This window comes from Anabrus simplex, chromosome 1 (assembly GCF_040414725.1).
Source record: "Anabrus simplex isolate iqAnaSimp1 chromosome 1, ASM4041472v1, whole genome shotgun sequence".
NCBI lineage: Eukaryota > Metazoa > Arthropoda > Insecta > Orthoptera > Tettigoniidae > Anabrus > Anabrus simplex.
Genome location: NC_090265.1, coordinates 1,173,873,789 through 1,173,899,405, shown reverse-complemented (window position 1 = coordinate 1,173,899,405; position 25,617 = coordinate 1,173,873,789). Strand labels below are relative to the sequence as shown.

At 40.4% G+C, this 25,617-nt stretch overlaps 1 protein-coding gene across 2 annotated transcripts in view; it reads right to left on the bottom strand.

The window, feature by feature from the left end:
* LOC136877264 (organic cation transporter protein) overlaps positions 1-25,617 on the bottom strand; it is a 337,411-nt gene that overhangs the window by 108,652 nt on the left and 203,142 nt on the right. For both annotated transcript variants that reach the window (XM_067151156.2, XM_068228657.1), the window contains exon 2: positions 12,493-12,651. In XM_067151156.2, coding sequence (XP_067007257.2) covers positions 12,493-12,651 — 159 coding nt within the window. The remainder of the gene's footprint in view (positions 1-12,492; positions 12,652-25,617) is intronic.

Genomic DNA, 25,617 nt, shown 5'->3' with positions numbered 1-25,617 from the left:
ACGTTGGTACCAACAACGTAAGGCTAGCTGATATAAGTACCAACATAGTTGGAGATGTGTGGGATCTGGTAAATGCAGCACGGGTGAAGTTTAAGAAAGCGGAGATTGTTATTAGTGGAATACTGTGTAGAAGGGATACTGACTGGAGGGTGATAGGGGATTTAAATGAGACTATGGAGTGGGTATGTGGGAAACTGGGAGTGAAATTTCTAGATCCTAATGGGTGGGTAGGAGATAATGATCTGCGCTCAGGTGGCCTTCATTTAAACCGCAGTGGTACGTATAAGTTAGGAAATTTGTTTGGAAGGGTAATAGGGAGGTACATTCAGGGAAACGGGATGGCCTAGGGAGCGGTGATAAGGGAACAGGGAACTGGAAATCAAGTAGGGATAACATAAAATTGTTAGTGTTGAACTGTAGAAGTATTGTAAGGAAAGGAATAGAATTAAGTAATTTAATAGATATATATTTACCAGATATTGTAATAGGAGTTGAATCATGGCTGAGAAATGATATAATGGATGCAGAAATTTTCTCACGGCACTGGAGTGTGTTTCGTAGAGATAGGATAGGAAGGGTGGGAGGGGGAGTGTTCATTCTGGTGAAAGAAGAATTTGTAAGCTACGAAAAAGTTAAAGATGAGACACATGAAATTCTAGGTGTAAGGCTCATTTCTTGATATATTTGGAGTGTACAGATCGGGAAATGGTAGCACTGACGCGGATTCGGAATTATTTGATAGGATAGTCAGCTATGTGGGAAACGACATGGAAAGAAATGTGATTGTAGCGGGAGATCTGAATTTGCCAGATGTCAATTGGGAAGGAAATGCGAACGACAGGAAGCATGACCAACAAATGGCAAGTAAGTTAATATGGGAAGGACAGCTGATTCAGAAAGTGATGGAACCAACCAGAGGGAAAAATATCCTGGATGTGGTGCTGATAAAACCAGATGAGCTCTATAGGAAAACTGAAGTAATAGATGGTATTAGTGATCATGAAGCTGTTTTTGTGGCGGTTAAAAATAAATCTGATAGAAAGGAAGGTCTTAAAAGTAGGACTGTTAGGCAGTACCATATGGCTGATAAAGCAGGCATGAGGCAGTTTCTAAAAAGTAGCTATGATCGGTGGAAAACGGTAAATAAAAATGTAAACAGACTCTGGGATGGGTTTAAAGAAATTGTTGAGGAATGCGAAAACAGGTTTGTACCATTAAGGGTGGTAAGGAATGGTAAAGACCCACATTATTATAATAGAGAAATAAAGAGACTAAGAAGGAGGTGCAGACTGGAAAGAAATAGAGTTAGAAATGGCTGTGGAAGTAAGGAGAAATTGAAGGAACTTACTAGAAAATTGAATCTAGCAAAGAAGGCAGCTAAGGATAACATGATGGCAAGCATAATTGGCAGTCATACGAATTTTAGTGAAAAATGGAAGGGTATGTATAGGTATTTTAAGGCAGAAACGGGTTCCAAGAAGGACATTCCAGGAATAATTAATGAACAAGGGGAGTGTGTATGTGATGATCTTCAAAAGGCAGAAGTATTCAGTCAGCAATATGTAAAGATTGTTGGTTATAAGAATGATGTCGAGATAGGAGGAGACTAAGGCCAAAGAAGTAATAACATTTACGTATGATAACAATGACATTTACAATAAGATACAAAAGTTGAAAACTAGAAAAGCGGCTGGAATTGATCAGATTTCTGGGGATATACTAAAGACAATGGGTTGGGATATAGTACCACATCTGAAGTACTTATTTGATTATTGTCTGGTCGGAGGAGCTATACCAGATGAATGGAGAGTTGCTATTGTAGCCCCGGTGTATAAAGGAAAGGGTGATAGACATAAAGCTGAAAATTACAGGCCAGTAAGTTTGACATGCATTGTATGTAAGCTTTGGGAAGGCATTCTTTCTGATTATATTAGACATGTTTGTGAAATTAATAACTGGTTCGATAGAAGGCAACTCTGTTTTAGGAAGGGTTATTCCACTGAAGCTCAACTTGTAGGATTCCAGCAAGATATAGCAGATATCTTGGATTCTGGAGGTCAAATGGACTGTATCGCGATTGACCTGTCTAAAGCATTTGATAGGGTGGATCATGGGAGACTACTGGCAAAAATGAGTGCAATTGGACTAGACAAAAGAGTGACTGAATGGATTGCTTTTTCTAGAAAATAGATCTCAGAGAATTAGAGTAGGCAAAGCTTTATCTGACCCTGTAAAAATTAAGAGGGGAATTCCTCAAGGCAGTATTATTGGACCTTTATGTTTTCTTATATACAGGATGAAGCGTAATTCGCGCACTCGGGCGTCGCAGCGCGACTCCTCACATGCCAGCAATAACAAATTTGTCTTACAAAATTTCGTCTTGCGAGTATATCCGGTAGAAAACGGACGTTAAAGAGTAGCAATCTGGCAACACTGTAACCATATGTAGGGTAACTACCGCTGTCAGCACGTCCCCGTCGCGCTGTACAGTTGGTGCAGTGGGTGGAGTTTTTGGTTGGCATGCAGGAGGTCAATGGTTCAATCCTGGGTTGAGGCGCATTTTTTATTTGCTAATTTCCATCTGACATTACCTACTGTGATACAGTAAGACACCGTTTCTGAGGTCACATGTATCCTACATTTACAACATAATAATAATAATAATAATAATAATAATAATAATAATAATAATAATAATAATAATAATACATTGAGATACGTTCTAAACAGCATGCGGTTACCAGACGCAACACGCAATGTTGAAAGGCAGAATTATTGGGACCATGGTGATAACGCATACAAATTGTAACCGAGTTTGGACATTATTCGCAGAGCACGTTGCTAGGCCTACTGGTAACGTAAGGCCCTAACGAAATGTAATGGACCTGAACGAGGCAAGAATAATAGTTGGTACTAATCTATGGGACCATTGGAGGAGGGTACAAAGAAAACAGGTTTCACATCTAGTAGATGAAGTGGTGCGAATAAATTCACGCCAACGACGCGGAAAGGGCGCCTTTCAAAGCTGACCAATGAAAACGATTGTTCGTCCATTTCTAGGATCGTAGTATGTAAGTGCAAATGGTTTCTAGAGAACCCACTGCAATCGCTGTTGACGATTATGATGCCAGATACCATACCACCTGGACTACATTTACGAAATAAAAAACATACGCCTCAACCCAGGATCGACCACTCGACCTCCTGCATGCTAACCCAAAACTCTATCCATTGCACCAACTGTACAATACGGATAATGTCTGCTGACAGAGGTAGTCACCCTACATGTGGTTACAGTGTTGCCGGATTGCTAATCTTCAACGTCGTTTTTCTGCCGGATATACTCGCAAGATGAAATTTTGTAAGAGACATTTTTTATTGCTGGCATGTGAGGAGTCGCGCTGCGACACCCGAGTGCGCGAATTACGCTTCACCCTGTATATAAATGATATGAGTAAAGGAGTGGAATCGGAGGTAAGGCTTTTTGCGGATTATGTTATTCTCTATAGAGTGATAAATAAGTTACAAGATTGTGAGCAACTGCAACGTGACCTCGAAAATGTTGTGAGATGGACAGCAGGCAATGGTATGATGATAAACGGGGTTAAAAGTCAGGTTGTGAGTTTCACAAATAGGAAAAGTCCTCTCAGTTTTAATTACTGCGTTGATGGGGTGAAAGTTCCTTTTGGGGATCATTGTAAGTATCTAGGTGTTAATATAAGGAAAGATCTTCATTGGGGTAATCACATAAATAAGATTGTAAATAAAGGGTACAGATCTCTGCACATGGTTATGAGGGTGTTTAGGGGTTGTAGTAAGGATGTAAAGGAGAGTGCATATAAGTCTCTGGTAAGACCCCAACTAGAGTATGGTTCCAGTGTATGGGACCCTCACCAGGATTACCTGATTCAAGAACTGGAAAAAATCCAAAGAAAAGCAGCTCGATTTGTTCTGGGTGATTTCCGACAAAAGAGTAGCGTTACAAAAATGTTGCAGTGTTTGGGTTGGGAAGAATTGAGAGAAAGAAGAAGAGCTGCTCGACTAAGTGGTATGTTCCGAGCTGTTAGCGGAGAGATGGCGTGGAATGACATTAGTAGACGAATAAGTTTGAATGGCGTTTATAAAAGTAGGAAAGATCACAATATGAAGATAAAGTTGGAATTCAAGAGGACAAACTGGGGCAAATATTCATTTATAGGAAGGGGAGTTAGGGATTGGAATAACTTACCAAGGGAGATGTTCAATAAATTTCCAATTTCTTTGAAATCATTTAGGAAAAGGCTAGGAAAGCAACAGATAGGGAATCTGCCACCTGGGCGACTGCCCTAAATGCAGATCAGTATCGATTGATTGACTGATAAAAAGCCAACGACATTACAGCCCTGATGTGTCTTGGTGTATCAAGCGACCGCTGCTCAGCACGGAGGCCTGCAGATTTCGAAAAGTCGCGTGGTCCTCATAACGAATTCTCTCGGTCTCTATTCTTGGTGTCCGGACATTTCGTACCACTTAATTTTTGAGGACATTTCGTACCACCTAGGTCGTTATATACCTGCCAACGGGTTTCCCGTTATCCCAAAATATTTACGCCAGGACAATCCGTACCACTTGATGTCAAATGGAATTTCATTTCCACGCCAGCCGGCATTCCGTTCAGAGGCTCCCGTGTTCGATTCGTGGCCGGGCCAGGGATTTTAGCCGCAGCTGCTTAATTCTTCTAGCTCGGAGCGACGTGTTTGTGTTCGTCTTAATTAACTTGATTCACACACAACACATCATACTACCAACCACCAGAGTAACATATTCCTCCGCATAGGGATGGCGTCAGGAAGTGCATCCGGTGGTAAAACTTGCCTTAATTGACATATATGCCAACTGCAAGTGATTGAGAAAAGGTCAAGAAGAAGTACGTGGAAGTGGTTTTCCCCTCCTGTTTACCATCCATTCTACTGTAATTGCGAACGGTCCTAACAGATATCAAAATGTCAGAAGTGTGTCCCGTGCTCTTTCAACGTGCCGGATGCCAGCGATGCGGAGCTAACATTAGGGTAGGTTCATGCTGCAGCCTGGCTGCTGGCACATCGCCAAGCCTCGCTGCTCGATGTTAGGCGATGATGAAACAAACCAATGGATCTCAATCAGTGCTTTTACCCTGGAGCCCGGCTCATAGCTGCGCTGCTGGCTGCTATCCTCGCCACATCCATGGTCTCAAACATGTTTGATTTTCGAGCCTGGCACATCACCTGCTATCGATTGGTTCTTTCAAGGTCATCCGCTCTCCCACTCTTCCTCTCTTCGCACTCTATACACGCGTTCAGTGATCACTCGCTCACTTGCTATCTGAACCTGTCTTCGAACGCAATGCGATTTGGAACCAGCGGCATGCGGATCATCACAAGAGGTTCATATGTGACGAGATGACGACCGGCCAGTAGACCTTTTTTATACTGTTTATCAGGGAGAGTGGCTTGTTTCATCGTGTTTAAAAGTGAAGTTCCTACTTGTGTTTTAATTGGTTTATTGTTAACTACTAGTTTACTCTACCGGGCGAGTTGGCCGTGCGATTAGGGGCGGGCAGCTGTGAGCTTGCATCCTGGAGACAGTGGGTTCGAACCCCACTGTTGGCGGCCCTGAAGATGGTTTTTCGTGGTTTCCCATTTTCACACCAGGAAAATGCTGTGGCTGTACATTAATTAAGACCCCGGCCACTTCCTTCCTATTCCTAGGCCTCTCCTATCCCATCGTCGCCATAAGACCTATCTGTGTCGGTGCGACGTAAAACAAATAGCAAAAAAAACTGTTTTTTCTATTGACTATGTGTTTTTTAATCTTTGTGTATTTTTAATTTGAATTAAATATATTATTGTACTTCTATGTCAGTGCCTTATTCAATTTTATTACGTTTTACTCTTTTTTAATTTTAGAAGAAAATAAGGCATTGCGAATTAGATCCACTACTTATTTTAAATACATAATAATTTTCCTCATCATCATTTTTATAATCCTAGTCAGCGGGTTAATTATAACTTTTAATCCGTTTCGTCTCATCTCGTATCATCAGGGGCCGATGGCCTAGATGTTAGCCCACTTTAAACAACAAGCATCATCATCATCAAACTATGGAATGACGTGACAAAATAATGCGGAACGATTACGTCAACTTTGTTCTTTTATTCTTGCCATTTAGGGGACCTCTGTCATTACAAGCAGGTGATTTATATGAAGTACCTCGTTTTTCATGGGAAGTTCGACAGTTATTTTTTCAAACTGTAAACACATTTTGTTAAGGAGACCTAACTAAAGTCAAAATGAGATTACTCCATAACCCCTTATTTTACATTATTCAAAAGTGCACTATTAAATTACGAAATGAAGCATTTGTAACCGCATTCTTCAATCAACTCCCGCAGTAGAAATGCATTGAAAAATCCAGGCGAGGCATTTTACACTGTTTATTACACATTCAGTACACCAAATTATTGTAAAATACACTCGCCAAAAGAACTGACACACTCACTCATTAAAAAATTCCTTGAATTTTTTCCGCATTTCAAAAGCTTCAACTGGAGCTGCGTCGTTTCTCCTCGACGGGGTAGCTCTTGGAAGTACGTCTTCGTAGTATAAGTGTTCAGCCCTTCTATATCTATAATTAAATTATGCAAAATACAAACAGCTTTAACTACCAGTTCCGCTGTTTTGAATTTTCGACTACACCTGAGAGGTGCCAGCAGCGTGCGCGCGGGACTGCTGCAGGGTAAAAGCTCCACGGCGAGCAGCCTGGTTATAGCCAGCGGCGAGGGGCTAGGGCGAGCATCCATGTGCCAGCAGCGAAGCTGCAGCATAAACGTACCCTAAAACGCTCTTAAGGCCACCACACACAGAATGCTAAGCTAAACTACGCTAACGCAACCCAACGAAAAAATCGCTCCAATGAAGTTAAAATAATGGAGTGGCACACAACAGACTGCTATGCTAAGTTACGTTACGCTACGCTAACCTAAGCAACGCCACGATTTTCATAGCTGTAGCCGGCTTCGCGCATGCGCAAAATAACTTTTTGACCGGCAACTAGCATGTGTGTGGTTTTCGTGAATTACCTCAATACAGTAGTTATTTTATTGCTTAACTGTTTCTGCGTTTGTTAATTATCATGGAGGGCAGACGAAAGGGAGAAAGACTGATTGAAGACATACAAAAATATACTAGTCTGCCAAATTATTACAGATAACCATGAAAGACAGCTGTTGGCAAGAAATAAATGAAACTTGGGGAATTGATTGTACGTATCATTTATTACTTTTACACACATTTTTACCGTACTTTCTATAATTTGGGTACTTCATATTCAGTTTTCAGTAATAGAGGGAAGTTCATGACGCTGTTTCTGATTTTTCTGCTAGTGGCTTAACGTCGCACCGACACAGATAGGTCTTATGGCGACGATGGGATAGGAAAGGCCTAGGAGTTGGAAGGAAGCGGCCGTGGCCTTACTTAAGGTACAGCCCCAGCATTTGCCTGGTGTGAAAACAGGGTTCCTGATTTAGACGAAATTAATTTTTAATCAATCATTCCCACGCAATGCTTGATGGAATTCACCACGAATTATTCCTTTTCCAATTTCATGTATATATATAGAATATTCTACTCTCTCTATCTCTCTCTCTCTCTCTCTCTCTCTCTCTCTCTCTCTCTCTCTCTCTCTCTCTCTCTCTCTCTCTCTCGTACTGATATTCTCAAACGTGCTGTGAGCCATTTCGGACTAAATTCAGTGTGGACTATGGATGGTATTATAATGGTGCGCGCTGGTGATGTGAAACATCGAGTGAAGACTGAACGTGACCTTGAGGAACTGAAGAAACGCTACCCAGCTCCACTGAAATGATGCGGTGAGATAATTCGTATTCCTGTGTATCACTCTATTACTGGAAATACTTAGGACGAGAAGTAGAGATAATTCTGGCGAGGCTAACAATACAAAAGTCTCTTTCGCAACCATTCTATTTAGCGTAGTATATTAGTTTTAATTTTTAATACTTAGAAATATCTACTAACGTGATTCATTTTATACCAATTTTCTACTCATTTATTTTTCTCACTTCATCACATAATTTCTAAATCCTTAAGTTATTTTATATTTGTATAGGCTACTAAAATCATCGTACTTCTTTGTACGATTTGCTATTGAACTATTGAACCCTTTGTACCATATTGTACACATGACAAGTAATGAGTGTGTCTTATCTGATTTACTATACGATGTTAGTGTGAGAAACACAAGAAATCTTAAGGTCATTCATATCAATTCTCAGTCTCTTGTCGACTCCTCCCATATATCTGAGTTCCGGCACATTTTTGGCAAGAGTTCGTTTGATATTATCGCAGTCAGTGAAACATTTCTTAAACCTTCAGTACCAGATTCTGCCATCTGTCTCGATGGGTATAATATTTTCCGTAACGACAGATTAAACAGAGCCGCTGGTGGTGTTGCAGTTTATTTGAAGAATAGCATAAAATGTAGTGTACTTAGTAAATCTCCTGGAGAGTACAGTAAGAAACCTGAGTACATAATCCTTGATATAGCCCTTTCAGATACTAAAATTCTTTTCGCTTGTATATATCGTCCACCAAAAGTAGGGTTCATGGATACATTCCTGAATGATATGTATTCTCATGTTATGAATTATAAATATATATTCGTTGTGGGCGATGTTAATGCTCGGTTCGGAACTGGGACGTTTGAAAGCGAAAAAAATACGTGATGTGCTCAATGCTTGTAACCTCGACTGCCTTCCATTCAATCCAACCTTTCATACTGCCACTTCCGATAGCACTCTCGACATAATCTCATCGAATTGCAATGAGTTGGTAGTAGAATACGGACAGGAACCAGCTGCCGGTTTTTCTGGTCATGACTTGCTGTATGCTGTATTCACTTTATCCACGCCAAAACAAATTCCTAAAACTATTCTTGTTCGAGACTTCAGTAAATTTGACGTGAACAATTTTCGTGCTGACGCTGAATTACTACCCTGGTATATGTTTTTTCAGTCTAATGACGTAGATCAAAAAGTATCTCTCTTCAACAGCTTTGTACTTTTACTCTATGACAAGCATGCGCCACAAAAAAGAATTCTCGTAAAACACCGGTCATCACCATGGTTCAATAAGCGTATTAAGGAATTGATAAGCAAACGGGACAGAGCTAGGAAGAAATTTATTAAAACTAAACTTCCAATGATTACGAGCAATTCAGGATCTTACGTAACGAGACAAAACAAGTAATTAGGAACACTAAAGTGAAGTATACGTACAACATCTTCCGTAATTGTAAGAGCACCTCAGCTTCTTGGCGTGCTGCAAAATCTCTTGGTATTGGAGTCAGTCACTCTCTAGATAGCCAGATGCCTGTTACTCCATCTGAATTAAGTGAATATTATATGACATCAGTCTCTAACTCCAACTCTCCGAAAGTATCAGAGACTGCCAAACATTATAGACATCTCACTCCAAGTAACAGAGATAAATTCTATTTCATGTACGTACACCCTTCACAGGTAGAAAAAGCAGTCAGATCAATACGAACTAAAGCTAAAGGTCCAGATAATATTCCAATATCCATGATTTCTACCTGCATGGACATATTTCTTCCTGCCCTTGTGCACTTATTTAACTTCTCTCTACAGAATGGAGTTTATCCCTCAGAGTGGAAGCGTGCCAATGTACGTCCTGTGCCCAAAAAGAAAATACCAACAGTCTGTAGTGATTTTAGGCCTATCAACATCCTCTGTGCACTTAGTAAGGCACTAGAAAAAAATGTTCATGAGCAGATATGTGAATATTTGTCTAAATACAACATTCTAAATCCCAACCAATCTGGCTTCAAGAAGGGCCATAGTACTACTACTTCTCTTCTGAAGGTTACAGATGATATACGCGCTGCCACCGATAAGAGGCAGCTTACTATCTTATGTCTCTTTGATTTCTCTAAGGCATTTGAATCTGTTAATCATGAGTTGTTTCTTGCTAAGCTGAAGTCAATTGGCTTCTCCCAGAGTGCTATGTCGTGGTTTGAATCATATCTGTCAAATAGATCACAAAGAGTCACGTTCGTTGACGGTCGATTCTCTAGCTGGGAATCAGTAAACTGTGGCGTACCACAAGGATCAGTCCTCGGTCCTTTATGTTTTTCTATTTATATTAATGACATATCTGAAGTCTTTAAAAGCAGTAGCTTTCACATGTATGCGGATGACTTACAAGCTTACTTCCACTTTTGTCCCACTAACGCATCTTCTTCTATAACGCATTTTAACCATGACATCTCTCGATTGATTGAATGGAGCGCAAATCATAACCTCCAATTAAATGTGGCTAAGACCCAGCTTCTTTGCATAGGTTACACAAAACTCCTGAAAACTGTTGACCTCAAATCCCTCCCAGCAATAAAAATTCTAGAGACAGATATTCATTATAGTGACACCGTTAACAATCTAGGTCTAATTTTCGACAGAACCTTATCCTGGTCTGATCATACGTCAAATGTAATCCGAAAAGTTGTGTCATCCATGCATATTTTGAAACGTAACGTGTCATGTACACCACCTTTCATGCGAAAACTACTTGTTCAAAGTCTTATATTTCCAATAATTGACTATGGTTCAGTCGTATACAACGACTTATCTGAAACTTTGAACATAAAACTACAGAGGGTACAAAACGCATGTGTTCGTTACGTTACAAATGCCAGGCGTGATGAACACATAACACCCTATTACATACACCTACAATGGTTGAAACTCCATGAACGTCGGGATATCTCAGTAGCTGTTGCTACGCAGAAAATTCTCAAACTGAAGACACCATCCTACCTTTATAATGCATTTAAACCTATGGAGTCGGTACATAACAGAGATAATAGGTTTACAAAAACCACCCTTCAAATTCCCCTTCATCGTACCACTAAATTTAACAAATCCTTTGTTTGCACTGCATCACGTATCTTTAACGTCTTTAATCTTCACCGTTTCGCAAGTAACACTAACTGTACCCAACTAAAGCAGTTCTTAACATCTATCTTTCTGGAGGAGTACGCAAGAGGCTGAGATCAGGCATTCTTGTGTCGAACAATCAGGAATATGTATATTTCGAAGAAAATTGTTTCTCTGCTTTAGCTTTATATCCTTTAAACCCATGTAGTCCAAAATAACAGAAGGGCTTAATGATTTACTTTCTTACTTATTATGTACTGTATGTCTTAACCTTACTGGTTTTGGTATCTGTATTTTCATTTTTTTTAAGTTTCTTGTTTAGTTTAATACCTTAATATTATAAAAATGTAGTTGCTGTTTTCATAAATCTGCATTGTATTATAAGAAGACGCTGCATAAAGGGACTTTTCAGTCTCAGTGGCATGTAAATCATGATCAATAAATTCAATTCAATTCAATTCAATTCAATTCAATTCAATTCTCTCTTTCTTATTCATCTTCCACAACAGTGGCAAATAAAAAGGCCCCCTCTTCAATTAATCCGCCATCTTTAAACGGGTGCCTAGCATAGTTTAGCTTAGCATTTTATTCGTGACACAGCACAACATAGCCTGGCATTGCTTAGCATAGCGTAGCTAACCTTAGTTAAGCGTAGCTTATCTCAGCATTCTGTGTGCGATGACCTTTAATCTGGTCCTTCACACCGAATGCCAATTGGGCAGAGAAAAAAGCTCTTAAACACCACCGACATAGGCGAGGATCAACCTACTATTTAGGATCAGAGGGCAAGAGGCTAATCGACTGCGCCAATGATGTCGGCGGACGAAGTAAATCTGAAACAACACTGATGGACAGCGAAGATGTTTCAAATATTCGTCTAGTAGTAACCTCAGGTCCGATGTTAGCACTGTTTCAGTTTCGGAGAATCCCTAACTAGCACGATATCATTGGCGTAAACAATTTGTCTGGCTTTCGTTTCTGGGAGATCGCATCTACACAAGTTCAACAATAGGAGTACCAACACGGATTGAACGATCCTTGTAGAAGTGCATTGTTTAGTTTATGCACTCTGCTCCTGAAATCCTCTGAGAACACTTTTAAGTATATATTGCTAAGCATGTTGCTGATTAGAGCGGTTTATTTTCAGGCAGGGAATTTTATCAGAAGTCTGTCTCGCTATACTGTGTCGTAGGCAGCTATCAGATCTAAAAGCACACCAATGTTTATCATCATCTTCTCGAGAAGTACTTAAACAATGTATTAATCATGTCAGAAGGAAAAGAAAAGAGACTCACAGTGGTCTCCGCCTTATACAGGTCAATAAGTGGCACATGCAACTCCATACGAAACCTGCAGTTGCTGAGCGGTGACAGGATCGACAGGATCCACAGGATCCTCGTATTAACATCTGTCGAGGGATGGTCCCCATTTGTTTTTATTGCATCAGATACTACAGATTACAGCGTAAGAGCTCCATAAGCCATAAGTTTTCTTGAGAACTTACCTATAGTTGAGGTCGCCGGCTGTGAACACATAGCTGGTGCCTGAGATGACTGTGAAGAAGATGGGAAGGCTGATGAGCAGGTAGGACATTACCTGGTAGCGACCGAACTGTCCTAACTCCTGGAGGATCTCATCCAGGTCTACAGCCATGGCCTGCGCGCTGAAACAGAAAACAGGCACGATTCTAGAACATCCTAATTATGTAATGCTCTAAGCTTATAGATCTAGCCAATAGCAGAATTAATCTAGTACAAACTAATCAGAATATTTCCAGAAAGCACTAGTTAAGAATGCTTTAGGAGTACCATTACTGATAAGTAGGTGCTGTAATTCAGAATTAAGTTAAAAGTAGTAACACAGGCTGACAGCGCAGACTAATTAGGTAGAATAGTTTCATGGTGAAGTAGCATGAAGTTCAGACAAACTTCCTAGCATGATGTACGTTCATTTTCAGAATTAAAAAAAGGTTCCTGCTCATCTGTTCAACTCAGCGTCGCATCATCAACAGGAGAATAAAGATTATAAATCGAGTGTGTGAATGGATATTTCTGTTTTGATACTCCCTTGTACGTGTGCCCTTGATTGGTTGTTTCTCCCCAGATCGATAAAGGTGATCTAAAAACTTTGTCACCGAGCTTGATAGCTGCAGTCGCTTAAGTGCGGCCAGTATCCAGTATTCGGGAGATAGTAGATTCGAACCCCACTATCAGCAGCCCTGAAAATGGTTTTCCGTGGTTTCCCATTTTCACACCAGGCAAATGCTGGGGCTGTACCTTAATTAAGGCCACGGCCGCTTCCTTCCCACTCCTAGCCATTCCCTGTCCCATCGTCGCCGTGACCTTAATTAAGGTACAGCCCCAGCATTTGTCTGGGAAACCACGGAAAACCCCCTTCAGGGCTGCCAAAAGTGGTGCTCGAACCCACTATCACCCGGTTGCAAGCTCACAGCTGCGCGCCCCTAACCGCACGGCCAACTCGCCCAGTGTAAGGTTTTCTACCGAGCGGGTTGGCTGTGTGGTTAGGGTCGCGTTGGTATGAGCCTGCAGTCGGGAGATGATGGTTCGAATTGCACCGTTGGCAGCCCTGCAAGTAGTTTTCCATGGTTCCCCATTTTTACACCACGAAAATGCTGGGGCAATGACTTAAATTATTCCACGGTCGGTACCTTCCCCATCCTAACCCTTTTCCATCATTGTGTTGCGAAAATCGTCGATGAGTTAGAGCGACGTGAAACCTCTAGCAAAAAAAAAAAAAAAAAAAAATCTCCTCTGAGCAGTAATTTAAAGTATTAACTGTTTCTGCCATTGTAGGAATAGTTCAGGTGTTCCTCCCGCCTAACAATTTTGACATTTATTTGTGTAAGAAGTTCACAGTCATTTCCCAACCTACGGGCAATATTTCCCACTGATGTTTATTGACACCTACTCTATCTGTTCCTGTTCAGTCGACGGTAATATGGGCGCTGTATCATTTAATAATTAAACTGATTTTTTATTGTGCTAATATGATCGGTTCGAACTACACACTTTTTTTTATCTTCACCCATCGTTGTTCCTTGTTGAGCTTCCTGCCACTGTTTGTAATATTGTGGTAGTGGAATACTGCTAGCAGGCACCACTGAGTCTTCCGTCAATGAATTGAATTTGTAAATCTCTCATAGTTCGGTAATTTTGGAGGACACTCAGACCAACTCCAGCTCGCCGATGCTAATTAGAAAAACGGTGTCCTCATGAAGACGCAATTTGTAAATATAAATATTTCTACTTTTACCGTGAAACAGTCACTATCACCGACAACGTTCTGTAGGACCGTTACGTCTTTACTTCCAGCCTGTCTAAACGCAATGGACACCATATTAGTCTACGAATTGGCAGGAATCAGATTCAAGAACACCAGGCCCCAATATTTTCGCATCAATTTCACTTCGGATCAGTAATTTTGTTTTTCTTTGGTCAATGCGTGAACCACAAAGTACCAAAGGCGAAAGTATTACCTCTTCAACCACAGAGTAATTCTGGTAATGGCAGAGATTTAACAACATTCGTAGTCGAAGGAACATAAAAAGCATATAATCAATGAAGGCCTATCACAGCCCACCTGCCCCTGGCTAATTCAATCACCTGTTCAAGGGATGTTGTAGGTTGGTGATTTCCTCAGAGGTAAAGTACACACTAAATTCGTCTCCACTAAAAAACCTCACACTTCACCTTCTGTAAAGGCGAGAAGAGATACCTCATCAAACATATGCTAATCGACAATGTCTTATCCATCGGCAAGTGTGCTTTCCTGGCTAACTGAATACGTGTGGTAGTCTATGCTATTATTGATGTATCTGTGATGGAGTGTATATTGATAATTAGGCCTAAAATTAGAACAATAAGCGACCGTGACCTAATAAAGATATCAGTCACCCTGAGCTGCAAAGAAAAATCCTTTAAAATTATTAAAAGGACAGTCGACTTCGTTTCGAACCTATAAATAGAGGCTAGGTTCACAAGTTTCGTTTTAATATATACTGTATACCGAGTTTTTTGTCATTATATCTATAATTAAAATTCGAGATCCAAAAAAGCACGAAATCAAACAATACACAGACGTACGCGTTAGAAAATGCAGATTAAAATTTTACGGATACATCAAAATAATGAGCCTTAAAAGACTCACAAAACAGATAGTCGAATTCTACTGTTTGGAAAGAGAAGTAAAGCGAAGTAAAAAGAGACGCTATGAAAAGCATCAGCAAAATCAAAAGTGGCTTAAATGACAAATTACTCAAGAAGGCATCCAAAACAGAGAGATTTTTAGATCTTAAATTTACAAATCGCAAGGTGACCAAGAGGACAAACCGTGGACCGCAGCGAGAAGAGAAGTTCACAGTAAACGAATGAAAGAAATGCAAACAAGCACCTTCAAGTGCCTTGCGTAGTCCAAAGTGGACTTATTCACAAATAAATAATTATAGATAATACTTCCATGTGGCAACTGCTAGCCTGGTGCAGACCTTGTACGGCAAACCCGCCGAACAGTGGGGGTGGCGTCTGTCGTTAAGGGAAAGTGCATGTTGATGTGATGGAGGATAGTATCCTGTGTGGAGTGGGAGTTTGAAGAATTACGGGAACAGTACATATAGGCCTACACATTCCCCGAACCTAGGAAATTCACCCGTCACATTTAAAATTCTTCGGCCTAGTCGGGAACCGATCCCCAGGTTCGAAGACTGATCAGTCAGGCGCGCAAACTAATATTTTGGGAGATAATCCAATATCTGAAATGTGACACCACGGTACATTTTATTCTTAAATTAATGGGATTTTGATCTGAAAAAAACATACAGAATGAAGACGCAAAATATTTTTGGCTCGAAGTAATGCTATCTAAATTTAGTCACATCGTGTTCTTATGAAGCTTGTGCTTTACTAATCATTACGAATAGTATATAACCATCATTCATAACCTACTAGTGGACATTCTAGACAAGAACCTATCGATCTCTCACACCTACGGCCTGGATGTGATGACTTAGAAGTGAGAGGACTAGATATTAGCTCAAAACACGAACTAAATAGTAATCACTTAAAGCCGTGACCCCAAGACTCTGGAGAGTGGGTCAACTTCTTATCTACATTGACAAACACGTGGCTGCAGTTCTTCATGCAGCTGAACGCTATTCGTCGTATTGCATTACGATGGACTAGTCTATTACCGCCCGTTGATAAAACAAGGAACAAAAGGACGTTAACTTCACAAGAACACATGGCTCTCCTCCCCATTAAGAACTCCCACAGAAGCGAAAATTAGATTTATTTCAAGCAAGAATGTAGATAGCAAAGTGCCACACACCGTTTTTGTTGTTTTACGTCGCACCGACACAGACAGGTCTTATGGCGACGATGGGACAGGAAGGAGCTTGGAGTAAGAAGGAAGCGGCCGTGGCCTTAATTAGGTACAGCCCTAGCATTTGCCTGGTGTGAAAATGGGGAAACCACGGAAAACCATCTTCAGTGCTGCCGACAGTGGGGTTCGAACCCACTATCTCCCGGATGCAAGCTCACAGCTGAACGCCCCTAACCACCCGGTAATGAGCCTTCTACTTTTGACAGACTTACAGTGTGTATCTGAATTATACTGACAAAAAAATCAGCGATGCTCTTGGTGTTATATATAGAACGATGGACCGGGCAAGTTCGCCATGCGGTTAGGGGCGCGCAGCTGTGAGCTCGCATCCTGGAGATAGTGGGTTCGAACCCCACTGTCGGCAGCCCTGAAAATAGTTTTCCGTGGTTTCCCATTTTCACATCAGGCAAATGCTGGGGCTGTACCTTAATTAAGGCCACGGCCGCTTCCTTCCCATTCCTAGGCATTTCCTGTCCCATCGTCGCCATAAGAGCTATCTGTGTCGGTGCGACGTAAAGCAAACAGAAAAAAAAAAGAACGATGGCGCCATCAGTTTGGTGGAAAAACAAATAGTTTCGAGAAAATGAGGTTGCATTGTTATTTCCGGGCGCGCGATTCAAATTGACGAACTCGCCGTATTTGCTGTGCCAGAGCGCAAGCTGCTGCCGTGCTTCAGGGAAGGGAAGTCAGGTGCATGATAGTCAGAGGTGAATGCATTATGCGCTGTGGGAAAATAACGAAAACTAGCAGAAAAAATTACAAATGGGGCCAGAACAAAAGGTGCGGGAAAATTACCTCCATTCTCAATTTGAGGCAACATATCGCGCATTGGTTTCCTTCAGGGAGCTCTCATTTTCCCCTAAAAGGTGATCCTCTAAAAATCCTAACCCTACCACACGAGTTTTTTTTTCTATTTGCTTCACGTCGCACCGAGACAAATATGTCTTATGGCGACTATGGGACAGGAAAGGCCTAGGAATGGGAAGGAAGCGGCCATGGCCTTAATTAAGGTACAGTCCCAGCATTTGCCTGGTGTGAAAATGGGAAACCACGGAAATCCATCTTCAGGGCTGCCGACATGGGGTTCGAACCCGCTATCTCCCGATTACTGGATACTGGCCGCACTTAAGCGACTGCAGCTATCGAGTTCGGTCACACGAGATTAAAGCTGTATAAATGTGTAATAAGTTGATGACTACTGATATATAAATAAAATCATGAATAAAAATATATAAATAAAATTACTCAAAAACTTAATAAAATTAATAAGCATAATTAACCGAAATGTCCGTAGTATGGGCGCCAGAGTTCACCAGAATGGATCCCTCGAATTTAGATAAGAGCATGATAAACTTTATATCCCAGGGCGTGTACATAATGCTGCGTACTGGTACATCTGCTGCAGGCCTTACCTAACCTCCTGAAAACGACTAATTAGGTAGGAACTGCACCTAGGTTCATCAATAACACTGATTCTAAAATAGCTAACTATATTCTGAACAAATTCCGTGCATGAGCACCTCATCAACATACAACATTATACATATAATACACACATAAAATATTGCTGGAAGACTCCATATTTACAACAACAACAATAATGAAAACCGTGGGAAAACAAAAGCGAGAACTAAGTTACCATTTGTAAATAGTCCGATGAACAATGTACATGTATGAAGATAAATACCCTTCACTGTCTCTAGATCAATTCGATTTACCGATTCTCATAATCGGCAGTTATCACATCACACAGATACTGTACCTTGTACTACTGTGTTCACATATTTTAACACTTGTTGTAAAGATATATACACACGTCTGTCGATCCTCAACATATAAATTTATGGAAAGTCTGAGATAGCTTTCACCAACATATAATGCTAGGCCGCCACAAGTGCTACAATACTTAATGCGCAAGCACTCTCCACAATCAGCCACTTTCCACAAACATAACAATACTACGCTCCACGAACGTTTGAAGTCCAGTCCATTGCAGCCGTGTCACTCCAGTACCGTGTATCAGCACCACTTCCTTCCCGTACAGTGCGTCAGTTGTAGTTGTAGTTATCTTCCTTCTCGTTCCTATACAATCACCTTCACAATCACCCTTTACAATGTTTCTCATACAATCTCTCTTACAATGTCCTAATACAATCATCTGGTTGCCGCCGTATCATCAACCTTTATAGACATCAACATCCCCCTCCTCTCAGATGAGACGTCTGGATTGGTGCATGCCAGCCAATCATGAGTGATCTCAAATCAAGACCAAGCCCTGAACTACTTCTTCCTCCCAAGACAATAACAAACTCTGGGGAGTTTTCATGAATCACCAAACTTTCCCTGGTACAACAACAAGCTCATCTCATCAGGCTGGGATATATACATGACAAATGGAATTTCCTGACACAAGTACATCACAACACACACTGGGGTAACCAGATGACTCATTCAAATTACCAGAGTTACTAAAGCAATGTTTTCCCACTCGTGCAAAACAAATTACTCATACCTACATATGTGGATATCTTCCAGCTTACCAATATAAATGTCAAAATATACAAATGAAATACTAATAATAATAATAATAATAATAATAATAATAATAATAATAATAATAATAATAAAAAATCAAATACTGACAATAATATCTCTACCTTCTACATATAATTCGGGGGTGTGATATATGTACTATCACATAACGCCCCCTTGGTGAATCGATGATATCATATATTATGATTCACCATAAAACAGAACTTCATACATAACCTTATAATGGCATAACTGAACACATAATTTACTGCAATAATGATATATACATTGCGTCTACTGCATTGTATTCGCACACACGAAATACAATTTGTCCAAACAATAATAATAATAATAATATGGCTATATACACACAACTCTGATTGTTTCATATAGCATTGAACACAATCCCTTCTTGCTACTGTACACATAACTCATAATTGATAATATACACATCCAAGGTGCAGATCCTATCTCTTATATCTGCGAAGGCTATAGATATTAAATGTCCCAAGAACCTTGTTGTCAGTGGTTAGGAGCCTATAAGCACACTTGCCTATTCTACTGTCCACAGTATACGGACACTAATATAAATGAAAAAACTATACATAAACTTAACATTGGCATCGATAAGTGAGGAATGCGTACCGCAATAAAACTAACTACTTCTTAGAATACACTCTATCTCACACACAAAGTTTCATCCCATCCAGTCACACAAGAATCATACAAACTTTCATTCGGAACATTCATAAAAAGGAAATCCCTCTTTCTGAAATGCGCGGGAATCTCACTACGTTTACTCTTCCACAAAACCATAATTAATGCAAGCAAACAGATCACATACTTTTTCATACATTCCACATCGATATCACTCAGCAAGTCATTCAAATCTTTCACACAACTCTCAGACTTAAATAAAACATTACGCACACGCTTGACAAGACTTTCTTTCATCTCACGCACACTTCCATTCTCACTCACGTTCACTCTATTACTAAAATTCTTACCATAATACACTTTGAAATTGCTGTCATTACCACTTAATGACCCAACAATTAATCCATCTTCACCACATTCCATATCAGCTACTACTTGCACCACTTTCATGCCAACAACACCGCTACTTTCGACTCTCTTATCAGAAGTTTCATTAATCTCAAAGTCACCATTTTCACACATAATGGACCTAACTTTACTCTCCTCACGTAGACTTAAATCAACAAAAACATCCTCATGATGTATACTCCGTAAACACTCTTCACTCACAAAACAACCTTCATCAACTTCACAAAAAACTTCGCTTTCAATTTCAGAAACTTCCACAAGATTATCGATCGCAACACCGCTATTACCATCACCACTAGCACAAAGTAAGACATCCGACACATCTTTCTTATTTTCATCACGCCCCCTATTCTCAAAATCTCCCTGAACACAAAACACATGGTCATACAATAATTCCTCTTTCACGTCTACCTCGTAACTTACCTGTTTCATCGCGTGAATAGGAATTTCGGTATCGGACTGCCTATCTGACCCAACTAAGAAGTCCGATTCCGGTTTAAATTACTTGACGTGGACTGTTCACTGTTATCATGTCTCTGCACTTGATCTGGAGGTCTTTGATCCGTCCGCCCACTACTTTCTGATTCCCCTTGATTAGGACTTCTGCCAAAATATTCCTGGTGATTAACTCCTTGATTAGACTGTCTGTTTCCCCTTCCGGAATTACCACCCTGATTCCCTTGCCTAGAATGACTGAAATTCTGATTATTCCTATCTCCCCCTAGCTGATTACCTTGTCTCCCATTATCCCCGTAATTCCTACCTTCACTTTGCCTATTCCTCCCCTGCCCTTCCAAAGCATCAAACCTCTCTAACAGCTGCTCTAATTCTTTAATCGTAACAATATTCTGCATACATGCAGCTAATCCGACCTTCTCAGGAAAATGCCTCAACATCTGGCGGACTGTATCTCTCTCCGATGCTAGACCTTCAATATTCTGGCTGATCAGAACATGCGCTAAGAAATACTCCGTCATAGATACACCTTCCTGAGGTTTATACTTGCCAAATAGCACGCGATCTCTTTCCCTTCCCTGAATAGCTTCACTCCAAAATTTAGAACTAAATTTCTCCCTAAATTCCTCCAAACTCGAAATACCCTGTCTATAAACTTGAAACCAGGATCTCGCTTCTCCAACAAATGCAATATCCAACATCTCATCAACCATACTCCACTCGATCAAACCATCGTCAAGATTCTTAGAAAACCGTTTCTCCACCGTTTTCAAGAATTCCATCGGATTAAACTGCCGACCATTAAACTTGGGTAATTCAGAGTCCTTCGTACAAGATACGTACCTATTACATATATTGCTACCTACTTGGATTTGACTGATCTCCTGCCTTAATTTCACATGACATGATTTAATTCCTTCTTCCACTATCATTCTGGCATTTCCTTCTACTGACTTGAGGTCATCTTTTACCGACTTAAGGTCTTTCTCCAATTTCTCATTCTTTTCATCTATACGCTTCGCTAAAACGTTCTGATTGGATTTAATTCTATCTATTTCTTCTACTTTATCTTCCACTATTTTTATTCTCTTATCACATTCCTTGCTGTTTTCAACAAATTCTTTCCTAACTACATTAAATCGGCATTCAATTTTCTCAGTCAATTCCAAGCTTTGAGCTTCTACCTTATTACTGACTTCCTGAATTTCCCTGCTTTGATGGTCGAACTTCTGGTTCAATTCATCTATTCTACCATTCACAGCACTACTTAAACTATCAATTTTACTAGACAATTCAACACTCACTAAATTTAACTCCTTACTTTGATTCTCAATCTTACTGGACAATTCCGTACTAACTGAATTTAATTCACTATTAATACTGTATATTTCATTACTTAAAAAACTCAATTCACTCTTCAACTCTTTACTCTGACTATCAATCTTGCTAGACAATTCAACATTATTATTATCAATTTTACTGGACAATTCAACATTATTATTATCGATTTTACTGGACAATTCACCCTTCAACTCTTCATTTTGGATAAGAATCAACTGTAGCATACTACGAATGGAGGCCTCCTCTAAATCCCCTACATTCTGAGTTTGAGACGGATTGCTCGGTTCCTCACCCATCGTTGCCAATAGATCCTTCCTACTATCAGCCATTTTGCCACTCTCACTTAAATTAGATAAACTCAATGTGGTGGAATTCTTTTGCCTTCTCTTCTCCTGATTCTTAGTACCAGCAACTTTAACAACCTCTCTACTTCTCAATTTTATAATACTCGACTCGCTATAACATTTCTTCATACTCCAACATACATATCACGTACATATAAAACACTTCACTGACATAGTTTGTAGAATTCCATCCACACCTGACAAGTGCACCTACGCTTATAAGCCTAACAGATGTACCAATCATTCCGCCCCACGTTGGGCGCCAATTGTAATAAGTTGATGACTACTGATATATAAATAAAATCATGAATAAAAATATATAAATAAAATTACTCAAAAACTTAATAAAATTAATAAGCATAATTAACCGAAATGTCCGTAGTATGGGCGCCAGAGTTCACCAGAATGGATCCCTCGAATTTAGATAAGAGCATGATAAACTTTATATCCCAGGGCGTGTACATAATGCTGCGTACTGGTACATCTGCTGCAGGCCTTACCTAACCTCCTGAAAACGACTAATTAGGTAGGAACTGCACCTAGGTTCATCAATAACACTGATTCTAAAATAGCTAACTATATTCTGAACAAATTCCGTGCATGAGCACCTCATCAACATACAACATTATACATATAATACACACATAAAATATTGCTGGAAGACTCCATATTTACAACAACAACAATAATGAAAACCGTGGGAAAACAAAAGCGAGAACTAAGTTACCATTTGTAAATAGTCCGATGAACAATGTACATGTATGAAGATAAATACCCTTCACTGTCTCTAGATCAATTCGATTTACCGATTCTCATAATCGGCAGTTATCACATCACACAGATACTGTACCTTGTACTACTGTGTTCACATATTTTAACACTTGTTGTAAAGATATATACACACGTCTGTCGATCCTCAACATATAAATTTATGGAAAGTCTGAGATAGCTTTCACCAACATATAATGCTAGGCCGCCACAAGTGCTACAATACTTAATGCGCAAGCACTCTCCACAATCAGCCACTTTCCACAAACATAACAATACTACGCTCCACGAACGTTTGAAGTCCAGTCCATTGCAGCCGTGTCACTCCAGTACCGTGTATCAGCACCACTTCCTTCCCGTACAGTGCGTCAGTTGTAGTTGTAGTTATCTTCCTTCTCGTTCCTATACAATCACCTTCACAATCACCCTTTACAATGTTTCTCATACAATCTCTCTTACAATGTCCTAATACAATCATCTGGTTGCCGCCGTATCATCAACCTTTATAGACATCAACATCCCCCTCCTCTCAGATGAGACGTCTGGATTGGTGCATGCCAGCCAATCATGAGTGATCTCAAATCAAGACCAAGCCCTGAACTACTTCTTCCTCCCAAGACAATAACAAACTCTGGGGAGTTTTCATGAATCACCAAACTTTCCCTGGTACAACAACAAGCTCATCTCATCAGGCTGGGATATATACATGACAAATGGAATTTCCTGACACAAGTACATCACAACACACACTGGGGTAACCAGATGACTCATTCAAATTACCAGAGTTACTAAAGCAATGTTTTCCCACTCGTGCAAAACAAATTACTCATACCTACATATGTGGATATCTTCCAGCTTACCAATATAAATGTCAAAATATACAAATGAAATACTAATAATAATAATAATAATAATAATAATAATAATAATAATAATAATAATAAAAAATCAAATACTGACAATAATATCTCTACCTTCTACATATAATTCGGGGGTGTGATATATGTACTATCACAAATGTCACATTTAAACTTTATACTCGCATGACAACACTGCAACTAAAATACGTCACACGCGGTAAAGATCTGCCCTGCTTTTTGCTTCCGTCAATCGCACTGATATCCGCGTGAATTAAGATGAGGACACACGGCCATTGTGTGACGCGTGACGTCATACCTTCTACAGAGGAGAATTCTAGTTTCTAGAAGAGCATTGGCGAGGGAACAATGTACAGAATAATGGTCATAAAACGATCAGTCCAAAGGGTCATCGACGGGCTAGATTTCTAGTGGGATCCATAGCCTTGCCCTAAAAGCGAAAGCTGCTTCACCAATTAATTAAAAGACGACATATCATCAAAATCTTAGCCCTGCTCATAATTATATTCTAGTCTCGCCCTCCCTTCACAAATATAGAACGACAACACAGTGCGCATGAAAGATCGATTACCTTTCCGGTAAATACACCTTGTGAACTGCAACGGCGCCATTACGCCTTTGCCAAATGCTCCATCAATCTCAGCCTTGAGAAGTGCATGACTAGTAATCGTTAATGGAGCTCGACGAGGAAGGTTTAAGTCACTACTATTGTAGTAGTGATGTAGTGTTCAATGGCGAATGTACTTTTGGGGGCAAATACAGTATATGATAGCCATGCATCGAATATAAGGGACGATCAAAAAGTTTCCGTTCGACGGCCGTACAGTCCTGAGCATTGAGGCGCTCTTCCCACCGATGCACCAGGTTGACGATTTCCATGTGCAGTGTGAAGAAGTCCGTAACCACCTGCTGCACATCTTCGTCCGACAGGAAGCGACTCATCAAGGTATTTTTGAGGGGACTGAAAACGTGACAATCGCATGGGGGAAGATCAGGATCCACCGCCCGCTTGTTGTTGATGTTGTTCGTAATGGATGAGGCTGGCCTCCCAGATCGACCCGCACGGAACTTGGTGCACCTTTCCACAACGGTGGCTTTCGACAGACAAGATGCCCCATACAGAGTCTTCATTCTCCGATGGATGCCCACTGGTGTCTGTCCTTCAGAACAGGCTAACAGCATGCTGGTCCTGTTTGGACGCATTTGGTAATAACGTCGCCATATTTCACGTGGCCGCATTTTACGCACGCCACCTTAGCTCAACACGACTGCCACACTAACCCCTTTGCCTATATGTCCGCTGCAGCAACGCCCTTAAACGAAAACGTTCTGATTACGCCTTATAGTTCGTGAGGCCACCCTACCGCACGTAAACTCCGGCTCAGGAACACCTCTGCAGAGGTTCGGACCTGCCTTCGGGCAGAATAACCCTTACCTATAGTTCGTGATATTCAACACATCAGATATGTAAATGTAACATCCCTAAAATATTTATTGTTCATTGACATACAAATTTACGAAAGCAAGCTCAGCATCACAGCGTTAAACTCTCAGTTCATACACTGCTCAAAACAGTTAGGGTACCAGACAATATATTATAAAACATGTGCATGGGATCCTCATTCAGATATTAGTTATTGTACTATATGCTTTCAGATACAGAAGCATATATTATGAGTTCTTTACCAGTGAGGCAGAACATAGCAATGAGTTATCAGCAAAACGGGTATGAATATTAGTGTATAGTCTCCTCGAGCGGTCTCCTAGGAACACCCACCAATACCGACTCTTGCCCACACCATGGACTCAGTGATATTATCAATATGCTGCTGCGGTACAGGTCGCCTC